Here is a 12,356-nt window from a genome sequence, read left to right on the forward strand (position 1 = left end):
AACACTTTGAGCTCCAGTGAAAGTTTTGGCTCAGTGAGCAGCACTGTCAGGATTACAGATTAATTTAAGGCATGTGAAACTATAGAACAAATGAGGTGGGACAGTCCCTTTCTTGAAGCGATACCATCTGGGAGAGGTGGGTTGGCAGAACAGGAGCTGCCTGCATTGTTCAAGCTGATGGTTGCTGATTGTTTCAAGCATCATGGAATCCCAGCCTGGTTTCTGTTGAAGGGACCTTAAAGCTCCTCCAGCTCCAACCCCTGCCCGGGCAGGGACTCCTTCCACTAGAGCAGGTTGCTCCGAGCCCCTGTGTCCAACCTGGCCCTGAATGGTCCCAGTCACCTTTGAGATGCCAACACCCCGTGTGTCCGTTCACATCTCTGGTTTCACAGGGGAAAGTGGAGCAGGAGATGAAGTATCTGGCTTGGCAGGTTGCGTGCTGGAGGAAACCAGCTTTTCCTTCATGAATAGGGATGAGAGAGGAGGAGGAGGTTTGGGCTGGGAGCTGCAAGCCCTGGTGGAACACCAGAATAGTCGCGTTGGTCCTCTCCATTCTATACATAGCTGTAAAATTATTTCTCTTACAATCTTTATGCTTCTTTAAACAAAATAACAATTAAATTAATCTTATCACTTGTCATGGAATCACAGAATGGTTTGGGTTGGAAAGGACCTTAAGATCATCCAGTTCCAACCCCTTGCTATGGGCAGGGGCACCTCACACTAGACCGTGTCACCCAAGGCTCTGTCCAGCCTGGCCTTGAGCACTGCCAGGGATGGGTGAGATGGTTTTCCACTGGGAAAAGACTTCCCAGGCAGTTTCTCACATGAGGAACCCAGCAGTGGCAGCTCTTGAAGATGACAGACTCGACCTGCTCTGTCATACACTGAGAGAGTTTAATCAGCTCCAGAACTTGCTCTGTGTTTCCCAAGTGTGGTGCAGGGGGATTTGCACATGCTTAGCAATGCTGGAGAGCTCGTGGCACTGAATCACCCACAAAACTCTTGTTTCCCCCCTTGTTCCTTTAAATAAACAAATAGCCATGGCTAAGAACACATTTGAAGACACTGGCACCACAGGAACACTGCTTGTGGAATGTAGGAGTTCAGGAAGATGTTTCCTCCTGCACGCTGCTCAAGTGGTGAAAGGTGCGCTTGAGCCCCGAACCCCACCGTGTGCTGGGCTGCATCCCCCGAGCGTGAGCAGCAGGTCAGGGAGGGGATCCTGCCCTTCTGCTGCGCTCTGGGGAGACCCCCCCTGCAGTCCTGATCCAGCTCTGGGGCAACAGCACAAGAGGGACGTGGAGCTGCTGGAGCGAGGCCAGAGGAGGCCCCGGAGCTGCTGCGAGGGCTGGAGCAGCTCTGCTCTGGAGCCAGGCTGAGAGAGCTGGGCTGGGGCAGCCTGGAGAAGAGAAGGCTCCTGAAGGGGACACCTTAGAGCAGCTCCAGTGCCTAAAGGGGCTCCAGGAAACCTGGAGAGGGGCTTTGGACAAGGGATGGAGGGACAGGCCAAGGGGAATGGCTTTAACCTGCCAGAGGGGAGATTGAGATGAGCTCTGAGGCAGAAGCTCTTCCCCATGAGGGTGCTGAGGTGCTGGCACAGGGTGCCCAGAGAAGCTGTGGCTGCCCCATCCCTGGCAGTGTTCAAGGCCAGGTTGGACACAGGGGCTTGGAGCAACCTGCTCTAGTGGAAGGTGTCCCTGCCCGGGGCAGGGGTTGGAGCTGGAGGAGCTTTAAGCTCCCTTCCAACACAAACCAGGCTGGGGTTCTAAGAGGAACGGTCAAACATGGGAACAGTGGGATGGGTGATGGAGTCTGAACCATTCCAAGGACGACTCTGCACTTGCTGCTGCGGGGAACCAGCGTAATTAAACCCCCCTGTGCCTCTAACAAATGCCTTCTTGTTTCAGTTGCTCATTAGTTAATTTTCTCCTAATGAGTCTCTGTTAATGGAACTATTTGCCATTGGGGAAAACCAAAGTGGAGGAGGAGAACCCAGGTTAAAAGGAGCCTGATTAGCAAGTAAATTACAGCGAGCAGGGCAATGTTCTGGCTCTCTAAACCAGCTATTGTTATGCACACGCAGCCAGGCCACGGGGAAACGGCCACTCACTGTTTGGAGGTCGGGAAAACGCTGTAATTCACCCTAAAACACAAGTAGGGCTTGTTTGGTGTAACGCCTCATTGCATCTTCGGGTCCTCTCCTGCCAAACTAAAGGTTGTTTGCAAATCCCAGCAATTCCTCGTCCCTCCTCCCTCCTTCCCTCCCTCCCTCCACCCCGCAGCTGAAACCAGAGCGGGCAGGATCGGGATCGGGATCGGCGGGGCTGGGAGCTATAAATGGGGGGACAGCCCTTGTCCCGGCGGGACACGGTGCGGAGGCGCGGCGCTGGTGCCGTCATGTTGAACAAGAAGAAATACAACGTGAACGGGGACTCAGGGATTAAAGCCCAGGTGAGGGCACTCTTTAGTACCAAAATAGCACTTTTCTACCTAAAAGTACATTTATTTCTCTCCCTATCCCCCCTTTCCCCCTCTTTTCCTTCCTGTTTCCCCCATTCTGGAGCTGACTCCCCCCTGCTTAGAGAAAGTCCCAATCCCCAAAGCACTTCTCTTCATTCTCCTTGTGAGGAGATTTGCAAACACGTTGCTCCAGGGTTGTTCTTCAGAGCACAGTGATGCAGGAGTGGATGAGCAGGGAGATCACCCAGGAACACCAGGATCATCGGATGATGAGGCTTGGGGCACGGTGAAGCCGTGTAGAGCAGCTCTTGGTGGTAGGAACCCCAGGTGGAAGTGAGACTGAGCTCCTGTGAAATGTAATGAGCACCTGCAATTAGAAGCCATTAACCCATTGTGCCATTAACCCATTGTGGCTGAGGCTTGCAGCTTGAATTGGGTTTATTCCTGCTGGAAGTTGAAAGCAGCAGCACTTGTGGAGCTGCAGAGCAGGTTGGGCTCCTAAATCCAAGCTGCTGCAGCCCTCAGAGGCTTCAGAGCCTTTCCTTTGAGCTTCAGATGCACAAAGTTGGCTTTTACCTTCAGAAATGTTTTAGTGTGAGCTGAATGAGTTCAACCTGGAGCCAAATCCCTGTTCTGGTCCCTATCTTGAATGTCCCCATCGTTCCAGCCGGGCTGGTACGTGGTGCATCATCCTGTTGGTCACCTTGTGCCGTTTGGCAGGGATTTAAACCAGAGTTTAGGTCTGGGTAAGCAAGGTCTGGCTTCTCCTGGCTGTGTGCATTGCTGAGATAGCAACTCAAAACCAAAGATGTGTTGTGAGAACTGGCTTAAGGGTTTATTCCTACCAACACTTTGTACCCTTCACATGTCCAGGGAATATGTAATTTAGCGCTGAATGAAGGGGGATATGACAGATGTCCTAAATAAATCCAGTGTCCTTTCTTGCCTGCTCTCCCTATTGCTTGAAGGATAAAGCCAAAAGGTGCTGGTGAAGCATCAACACAACCTAAAATCAGACGTGAGCCTTGACCTGGCCCCTTCCCAATGTTCTCCTCTTGTGGTGCTTCCTTCCACCTCTTGGCAGTCAGTGCCTTGTTCAGTTAAAGCTAAACCCAGCTTGTGGCAGCGTTTAAAGGGTTGAAACCCTTAAAGGGGTGAGGGCAGGGTTTTTTATAAAGTCTGGTTCAAGAGGAGAAGGACTTGGGGGTGTTGGGTGAGGAGAAGCTCCCCATGACCCGGCTTCAGTGTGTGCTTGAGCCCAGAACCCCCCCCGTGTGCTGGGCTGCACCCCCAGAGCGTGAGCAGCAGGTCAGGGAGGGGATCCTGCCCCTCTGCTGCGCTCTGGGGAGACCTTAGAGCAGCTCCAGTGCCTAAAGGGGCTGCAGGAAACCTGGAGAGGGGCTTTGGACAAGGGCCTGGAGGGACAGGCCAAGGGGAATGGCTTTAACCTGCCAGAGGGGAGATTGAGATGAGCTCTGAGGCAGAAGCTCTTCCCTGTGAGGGTGCTGAGGCGCTGGCACAGACTTTTCCCAGAGAAGCTGTGGCTGCCCCATCCCTGGCAGTGTTCAAGGCCAGGTTGGACACAGGGGCTTGGAGCAACCTGCTCTAGTGGAAGGTGTCCCTGCCCGGGGCAGGGGTTGGAGCTGGAGGAGCTTTAAGGTCCCTTCAACACAAACCAGTCAGGGATTCTTTGACTGATTTTTGGCACATCCTTGCCTATCAGCCTTGTCCGCGGAAATCCTTTGAGAGCTCTGAATGCAATTACCAATCTTAACGTATCACTTGAAATAGTTTCATTGACTGTCCTTGAAGAGATGACGTTGGAAAGGAAAATGTTAATTATAATAGGAATTATTCCCCCTTTGTTACACTTCCAGCCCATCTCCCTTTGCCAGGAGCATCAGTTCATGCAGATACCCTGGTGCTTTGATGACGCTGCTGAGCTGTCGAGGGATTTGCTTTACATGAAGAAAAACCCGAGACAAAAGCCCCCAAAAGAAGGTTATTTCAGGCCAACAGCTTCTGAGGCAGGGGATATAAAAGCTGCTGTGTGTGTGTGTGCACAGACCCTGTTCCACCGGGCTCGGAGGTGTTAATCCTCACACGGCTCCTGGCTGGGAGCTCAGTTTGACGTGGGGTTTTTCCCTCCCCTGTGTGTTTCCTGAGCCGGGGTCGCTCTCTGGTTTGGTTTAAGATTAGCAGGAGCAAACCCCCATGTGCTGCGGCAAATCCTCTCCCAGCTCCTTGCCCTCCTCCCCAGCACCTTGGGCTGAATGTCCCCAGGCCTGCTCAGATTCGGGTTCACAGGGGACTCTGTATTAGCCACCTGAGACCCCCCCCTCGCCTTTGTCCTTCACTTGGTGGCCCAAAAAGCAGGTACCAGCTCTGAGCATCACCAGCCCGGCTCAAGGACAATGTCAAGTGGCACTATATGAGCTGGAATTGGAGTTCCCAGAACAGGATCAAATTATTTCTGGTTTGATGACTCCTTTAAACGAAACTACTTAAAATACCCCCAAGGGGTGGTTAATGGACTCAATTAGTGGCTTTAGTATTTGGGGATGTAAATACTTAACCCTGTTGGACCAGATGGAGTCAGTTTCTGCTCATAGCAAAGTCCAAAGAGAGTTGAAGTTGGAAGCTGTGGTTCCAATTTCACAGTATCATAGAATCCCAGCCTGGTTTGGGTTGGAAGGGACCTTAAAGCTCCTCCAGCTCCAACCCCTGCCCCGGGCAGGGACACCTTCCACTAGAGCAGGTTGCTCCAAGCCCCTGTGTCCAACCTGGCCTTGAACACTGCCAGGGATGGGGCAGCCACAGCTTCTCTGGGCACCCTGTGCCAGCGCCTCAGCACCCTCACAGGGAAGAGCTTCTGCCTCAGAGCTCATCTCAATCTCCCCTCTGGCAGGTTAAAGCCATTCCCCTTGGCCTGTCCCTGCAGGCCCTTGTCCAAAGCCCCTCTCCAGGTTTCCTGGAGCCCCTTTAGACACTGGAGCTGCTCTAAGGTCTCCCAAGTGACGGATTCCACCCTCAGCAATTCATGAGCCATCTCTGGCTGTTTTCTGAGCCCACTTTGGGATTTTATCACCACATTTCCACCCTCAAAGCAAACAGGGTGAAGTGAAGGTGGGGCTGGCAGCATCTCGCTGCAGATGCTCATGGAGATCCCCCTTCTCAGCAGGGAAGGTCTGGCAGCTCCTCAGCCCGCACAAGCATTGCCTTGGTTCACTCTTCTTCACACAAAGCATTTTCTATGGGGCATTAGCCTGGATGTGCTCAGCTGCTCCTAAACCCACTGGTGGTCTTGGGGCTTCACAGATGTTCATGTGGAACCTGAAATCTTCATTCCTTGGCGATGACTGACATGGAAACGGGCTTGAGTCTTCATCTGCAGTGGAGCAGGTTGCTGTTTGTCACCCGCAGCAATGAGATGAGCTCCACTGAAACAGAGCAGAGACTCACAATGCCGCAAAGTGTTGGTGTTAGGTCCATGGCTCTGGTGTTATTGCAGGTGTTGCTGGTGATTGATGGTCCAAGTGCTCTCCAACCTGGATAATTACACTTTGCCAGTCTGCACATCGCTGCATTTACACACTTCATCCTTCTTGCCTTGATTTGTTGTATAAAGTTGTGTCCTCTTCAATACAATATTCCCAAATACTCGTGTTCCATGCTCCCAACAGTCATAACAGCTTCCAGTGACATACCTAATCTCAACTGGTTCTTCATATAGAAGTGGTATCTGTTACTTGAAGTGTTGGTTTGCTTTATGTATTTCCTACAGCAAACAGGGAACAGCTCAAACTGGTCACCACAATAAACGTTGGGAGATAGGTCAGTGTCTGCATCAGCTCTGCAGATGCTGGGTGGCCTTAATGGGGCTTCTCTTGTATCAAATCACCCTTATCATTAAAAGATAAGTTGGTGTGTAGAAGCTTTCTGATTTGTATGGTTAAAAGAGGAGCTTTAAGGTATTTGAAAGACAAGTCTGTTGATGCTGCATCTCGTGGATGCAACTAATAGTCAATTGACTATTAGTCAATTGTCCCTGTAGGAATGGTGATTCAACCCATAACTGAGATGGTGTCAGTGTCTGCTCAAGGCTGCGGGATCTTGGGATTGGTCATCTGTCTGAGACTCTGTTTTCCACCTGACTGAGCTCTCCCTGTCTCTGAACAGATCCAGTTTGCTGACCAAAAGCAGGAATTCAACAAGCGCCCGACGAAGATCGGCCGCCGCTCGCTGTCCCGCTCCATCTCCCAGAGCTCCACAGACAGCTACAGCTCAGGTGGGTGCCACTGGCTCTGCTGACAGCACCTCTGCTGGCCACAGGGTCTGTCCTGCCCCTTGCTCCAGGGTCAACCACAGCTGCTCTGTAGGTGGTGGTGTTGGAGGGAAGGCATGGAACGAGGGTTGTTGCTTTGTTCCTTCATCTTCGTGTGTAGTTGGACAGAAAATTGAGTTACTCTGATGCTCTAAACACTTCTGACCTCTCCTTATAACCCCCAAGTGCAGTTGCTGCTGCTTTTCCTCCTCTCTTCCCCTTCCTTTTCCTTCCAGGCACAACAAAACAGTGTTTCCATTGTCTTTGTGCTTCCATGTCATCTTCCCTTCCCGTTCTTGAATAAACCCATGTGGATCCCATGTGGCTTTAGGTTTAAACTCACACGTTGCGTGTGAAATTGGGGTCTTTGGAAGAGCAGTGATGACCTTTGAAGGCCACACGCGTGTGTCCTGCTACATGAAGAACATGCTAGATGAGGACCTAGAAGCTTCTCATGTTTTTCAGGTTTAGAAGAGCAAAGGTAACTGGTGAGCAAGTCGTGGCTATCGGGTCCCTCTGCTCCTGGCAGAGGCCGGTGCTCATCTCCAGAAGGTGCAACTGCTGGAGCCTGTGATCTGATCCTGGGCACAGGAGCGGTGAAAGCCACACACAGTCTGATGTCTTCACCGTGGTTCCTGTCTCCTTTCCCAGCTCTTGGGTTACTTCTCCTTTCACGCTGCCTTGCACGCTTGGAGGAACCTCCAGAGGCTTGGAGGAGCCCCCCAAGGTTGGGGACAACCTGGGTGACCCCTGCAGTGGGTTCATTCCCACCCAAAAGGCTTTTAGGAGTAATTGAGGAACGTGCATGCCGTGTCCTCTCCAGACAGACATCAGCCTGGGCTCCATTTGGGCTTTATAATCCACTTGGATTATGTTTGAAGTTATCATCTTGGGTAGCCTGTTTCAAGATGGAGTTTGTGGTTAGACTTCTCTAACAAAGTCTGGGACTGATATAACATTCCTGGAGGTTTTCCAGCTCCATTTGATATCTGATCAGCAGGACATGGTTTATGACTGTCATAGTTGAAGGCTCATTAGTCTGGTTCATCTCATCATGTTTGCTCCCAGTTCACAGCTGGAAGAACTTGGAGCAACTTTGGGGAATTCTCCGCCCCTTGCACTTGGCATCTCCTACTAAAGCATCAGCAATTGCAATTAATTACCTCCTGAAAGTATCATCTCTCCCTCCTAATGAAGCTGCTAGGCTGGCTGGCAGGATGGAAGACTTCTGGTCCCACAACAGTTGTGGGATGGGTGGATAAATCCCATTAGTACCTCTTGGCATGGATCTTTGTCATTCTCCTTTTAGGACTGAGCAGTAGCACAGTGAGAACAACACATTAAGCCTTCCTGGGATGGCGAAAGGTTGGAAAAAAAGCACGAGGAGTAGAGATATGATAATGGAGGGGAAGAGTCATTCAGGTTGGAAAAGACTGTTCAGATCATTGAGTCCAACTCTTAACCCAGCACTGCCAAGGCCACCACTAACCCATGGCACTGAGGCCTCGGCTACACGGGGTGTGAACACTTGCAGGGCCGGTGACTCCAGCCCTGCCCTGGGCAGCCTGTTCCAATGCCTGAGCACCCTCTGGGGAAGGAATTGTTCCTCAGCTCCATCTAAACCTGCCCTGGGGCAGCTTGAGGCCGTTTCCTCTTGTCCCATCCCTTGTTCCTTGGGAGCAGAGACCAGCCCCCTCCTGGCTCCATCCTCCTGTCAGGCAGTTGCAGAGAGCGAGAAGGTCCCCCCTGAGCCTTCTCCTCTCCAGACTAAACCCCCCCAGGTCCCTCAGCCGTTCCTCATCACACTTGTGCTCCAGGCCCTGCACCAGCTCCGGTGCCCTTCTCTGGACACACAAGAGGTGTGTGGAGGTCCCAAACTTTGGATGAGTGAAGAAGTGAGCAAAACCCAAGCAACTTCCAAAACGATGGGGAGGTGCAGTTTTAGTGATGCAGGATTGGCCTGGGTGTGGAAACAGCATCTCTACAAACAGCCCGTGGTCTCTTGCTTTTCCTGCCCATCAAATCCGGAAAACTTCAATCAAAATCATCAGCTGGTCTCCAAAATATGTCCAATCCATGAGGTTGTGATGTGAGCAGTGTACTCCAGGATGCCACGTGTGGCGAATGGGCTTTGCTAGAAGCAATAATGGGAAAAGTGGGGGTGGTGAGACACTGGAAGACACTGGGTTGTCCAGAGAGGTGGTAGATGCCCCATCCCTGGCAGTGTTCAAGGCCAGGTTGGACACAGGGGCTTGGAGCAACCTGCTCTAGTGGAAGGTGTCCCTGCCCGTGGCAGGGGTTGGAGCTGGAGGAGCTTTAAGGTCCCTTCCAACACAAACCATTCTAGATTCTATGATATTCTGCATTCTGCTGTGGGATTGTGAGCCCAAACTGAGTGTGTAGTTTGCAAGGTTGGATTTGCCCATGCTGTTGAGGATGGAGTCTCTGGAGAGGAATTCCAGCAATGCCTTATTCTCCTCCCTGAGTGGATTATGACCTGAGCAGGTCCCTTGGAGCCTGGCACACCTGCAGCAGCAACGCTAAGCTGTTGTTCCTTGGGATCATTCCAGTGCTTCAAGCAAGCCAGAAGAGAAAGTAATCGGCTTGGTGGGTGCTGTGGGAATGCTAAACCCATGGCCATGCTGGGGGAAGGGTTAACTCCTTGGTTGGGGGTTCTCTGGTGTGAAAATGCCACCAGAGGCATTGAAATGCTGGGTAGAGGTGGTCTGCCCCTACTCCATGTTCTCTTGGTATCAGATGTGAGGTCTGGGTGCCCCTGGAGAGCAGATGCAGCTCTTTGGGAGCGCTGGTGGGTGGTGGTAGGATCATGAGTCCAGGCTATTCTTCCCATGCTCACCTTGCCTGCTAATTCCTTTGGCACAGAATTGGGGTAAGAAGTTGGGAATCTGTACTGACTGATGGGTAGAGCAACTCCCTTGGGTGTTTTATGTCCATCATTCCCTCTTGGAGACTGCCTGGGAATGGAGCTAGCTCACACACACAGCAGCTCGAGGCCAGTAGCTGCTGAGTTTGACTCTGCAACGTTTCCTAGGTGAAGATTCAACCACTTCTTGTCTGCTGTTGTGGAAGAAGGAGAGCTCATCCTCATCTGCACCTCACTTGGTGGTGATGTGTAATATTGGCTACCTCCACTGATAGTGCTGCTCTACAAAGGTGGTCCTCTTCTGCTGTGCCAAACTGATGCCAGGTCTCGTGTTCAGTTTAGAAGTACCACACGATGCAGAGAGTAAAGACCTGCAGTAAAACTTCAGGGCAGTTTCAGGAGGAATGAGGGGTGATGAGTGTGGATGAAGCTTTGAATCGGGTTGGAAAATCCAAGGGTTGGATTGAGCTGTCTGTAGATGTGCAGAGATGTTGGTTGGAAGGAACCACCAAGGTCATTTCTGCCCACTCAGAGCAGGACATGGCCAGCGCAGCATCAGCTGAGCCATGGCTCCCTCTAACCAATTCCTGAAGTCCTCCAAGCCTGGAGAGCCACCTCTCCAGGCAACCTGTGCCAATGTGTTGTCCTCCTCATGAAGAGGTTTCTTCCCACCTTCCCATGTGAGCCTCCAAAGCAGCAACTTGTGGCCATTTCCCTTATTGAGAAGCATTGAAATTGAGCAAATCCAAGGACTGGGAATACCACCATGCTTTGGAAGTACTCAAAACATGAACAGGCATTTTAGATGTCTTAGAGCTGTAAAGGCTTCACATTTGGGAAGGGAGGTGGGAGAAGGCCACAGAGGAGCTGCAGAGCATGAGGAGATGAACCCATGGAGGCCATGGGCAGTGCTCAATCTGGTTACCTCTGGTGTGGTGTTGAACTAGAGGTAGATGAGGGTGAAGAACTCACTGCAGGTAAAAACTGACTGTGGAGACACATTCACTGTAAGGAGAAGGGGAGATCCCAGCTGAGGATGGAGGGAGCTGCCACGTGCACATGGAGAAGAACATCCATGGATGCATTCAGCAGATCTCAGTGTCCTTCCTGCTTTAGGGATGATTGTGTTCTGTTGCTGACCTCCGTTTCCTCCTCCAGCTGCCTCCTACACAGACAGCTCTGATGATGAGACCTCCCCCCGGGACAAGCAGCAGAAGAACTCCAAAGGCAGCAGTGATTTCTGTGTGAAGAACATCAAACAGGCGGAATTTGGGCGCCGGGAGATTGAAATCGCTGAGCAAGGTACATGGGGCATGTTCCTCAAGCTCCACCTTGTCCTACACTGTCCTGCGGGGTTCCTCCTTCCCCCAAATCCTCTTCTTGTGAGGGTCAGTGTATTGGTGATTCCTTGGCACTGTTCCTGTTGGAGATGGGAAACTTTGATGGGATTTTGAGGGATGGGAAGGAGTTTCAGGGTTGTGTCATGTAACTCCAACCAGCCAACTCCTGAAGGACACCCTAGAGTCAAATCCATGTTGTTAAAACCAGTAGAGAAGATGAAATCCATCACATAGATTTCGTTGAGCATAATGGTCTCCAAAAATCCGTAGCAAAGGCAATGCAAGTTGAGGAAGTTGGAGGGCAAGGAGGGATGTTTCTTCTGTGCTCATCCCTCTTCCCGTCCCACTGATGGACTTCCTTCTTTGTTTTCCCTTTCAGAAATGCCTGCTCTGATGGCTTTGAGGAAGAGAGCTCAGGGAGAGAAGCCGCTGGCTGGTGCCAAGATCGTGGGCTGCACACACATTACAGCGCAGACGGCTGTAAGACCCCATCCATGAACTGCAGACAGGGGTTTCCCACTGCTGCTTCTCCAAACTAGGCCCCGAGTGGTTCAGAGGGAGATGAGGTCTCTGAGTCCAGCCCCTTACACCGAGTAAAAGAGAATGGTTAATTATGTGAATGTTTTTAAGCTTAAAGGTGAGGTAAAGCTTGTTCAGCCTGGAGAAGAGAAGGCTCCTGAAGGGGAGACCTTAGAGCAGCTCCAGTGCCTAAAGGGGCTCCAGGAAACCTGGAGAGGGGCTTTGGACAAGGGCCTGGAGGGACAGGCCAAGGGGAATGGCTTTAACCTGCCAGAGGGGAGACTGAGATGAGCTCTGAGGCAGAAGCTCTTCCCTGTGAGGGTGCTGAGGCGCTGGCACAGACTTTTCCCAGAGAAGCTGTGGCTGCCCCATCCCTGGCAGTGTTCAAGGCCAGGTTGGACACAGGGGCTTGGAGCAACCTGCTCTAGTGGAAGGTGTCCCTGCCCAGGGCAGGGGTTGGGGCTGGATGATCCCTTCCAACCCAAACCATTCCATGATTCTCTGTATCTATAGGCTTGAGTAGTGATAACTAAGGAAATCAAATTACCCATATCCTATAAGCAGGAAGAGGTGATGGTCCCTGGTAAGTGCAGTTGCACAACTCAAGACCTGTGGTTTCTCCTCCAACAGGATTGCTTTCTCCTGACTAGATTTGGAGCTTTGATGATTGAAATCTACAGAAATATATACTTATATTCACCCCCACACATATATATGCTGCATAGAGAATATCCTTTGAATTCTGACTTAGTTCATCCAGTTAAAACTGTAAAAAAGGGAAGTAATGGCAGAAATGGTTTCTGTGCAACTCTAACAACCCTGATGC

General features: G+C 51.4%; 1 protein-coding gene across 4 annotated transcripts in view; it reads left to right on the forward strand.

Moving 5' to 3' along the window:
- The window catches only part of AHCYL2 (adenosylhomocysteinase like 2), a 78,502-nt gene that overhangs the window by 43,195 nt on the left and 22,951 nt on the right, over positions 1–12,356 (forward strand). For 3 of the 4 annotated variants that reach the window (XM_030478147.1, XM_030478150.1, XM_030478149.1), the window contains exons 2-4: positions 6,643–6,751; positions 10,830–10,973; positions 11,391–11,491. In XM_030478147.1, coding sequence (XP_030334007.1) covers positions 6,643–6,751; positions 10,830–10,973; positions 11,391–11,491 — 354 coding nt within the window. Of the gene's footprint in view, positions 1–2,377; positions 2,455–6,642; positions 6,752–10,829; positions 10,974–11,390; positions 11,492–12,356 lie in introns of those variants that run through there. The other variant, XM_030478148.1, reaches the window with a different exon arrangement.

This window comes from Strigops habroptila, chromosome 3, assembly GCF_004027225.2.
Source record: "Strigops habroptila isolate Jane chromosome 3, bStrHab1.2.pri, whole genome shotgun sequence".
NCBI lineage: Eukaryota > Metazoa > Chordata > Aves > Psittaciformes > Psittacidae > Strigops > Strigops habroptila.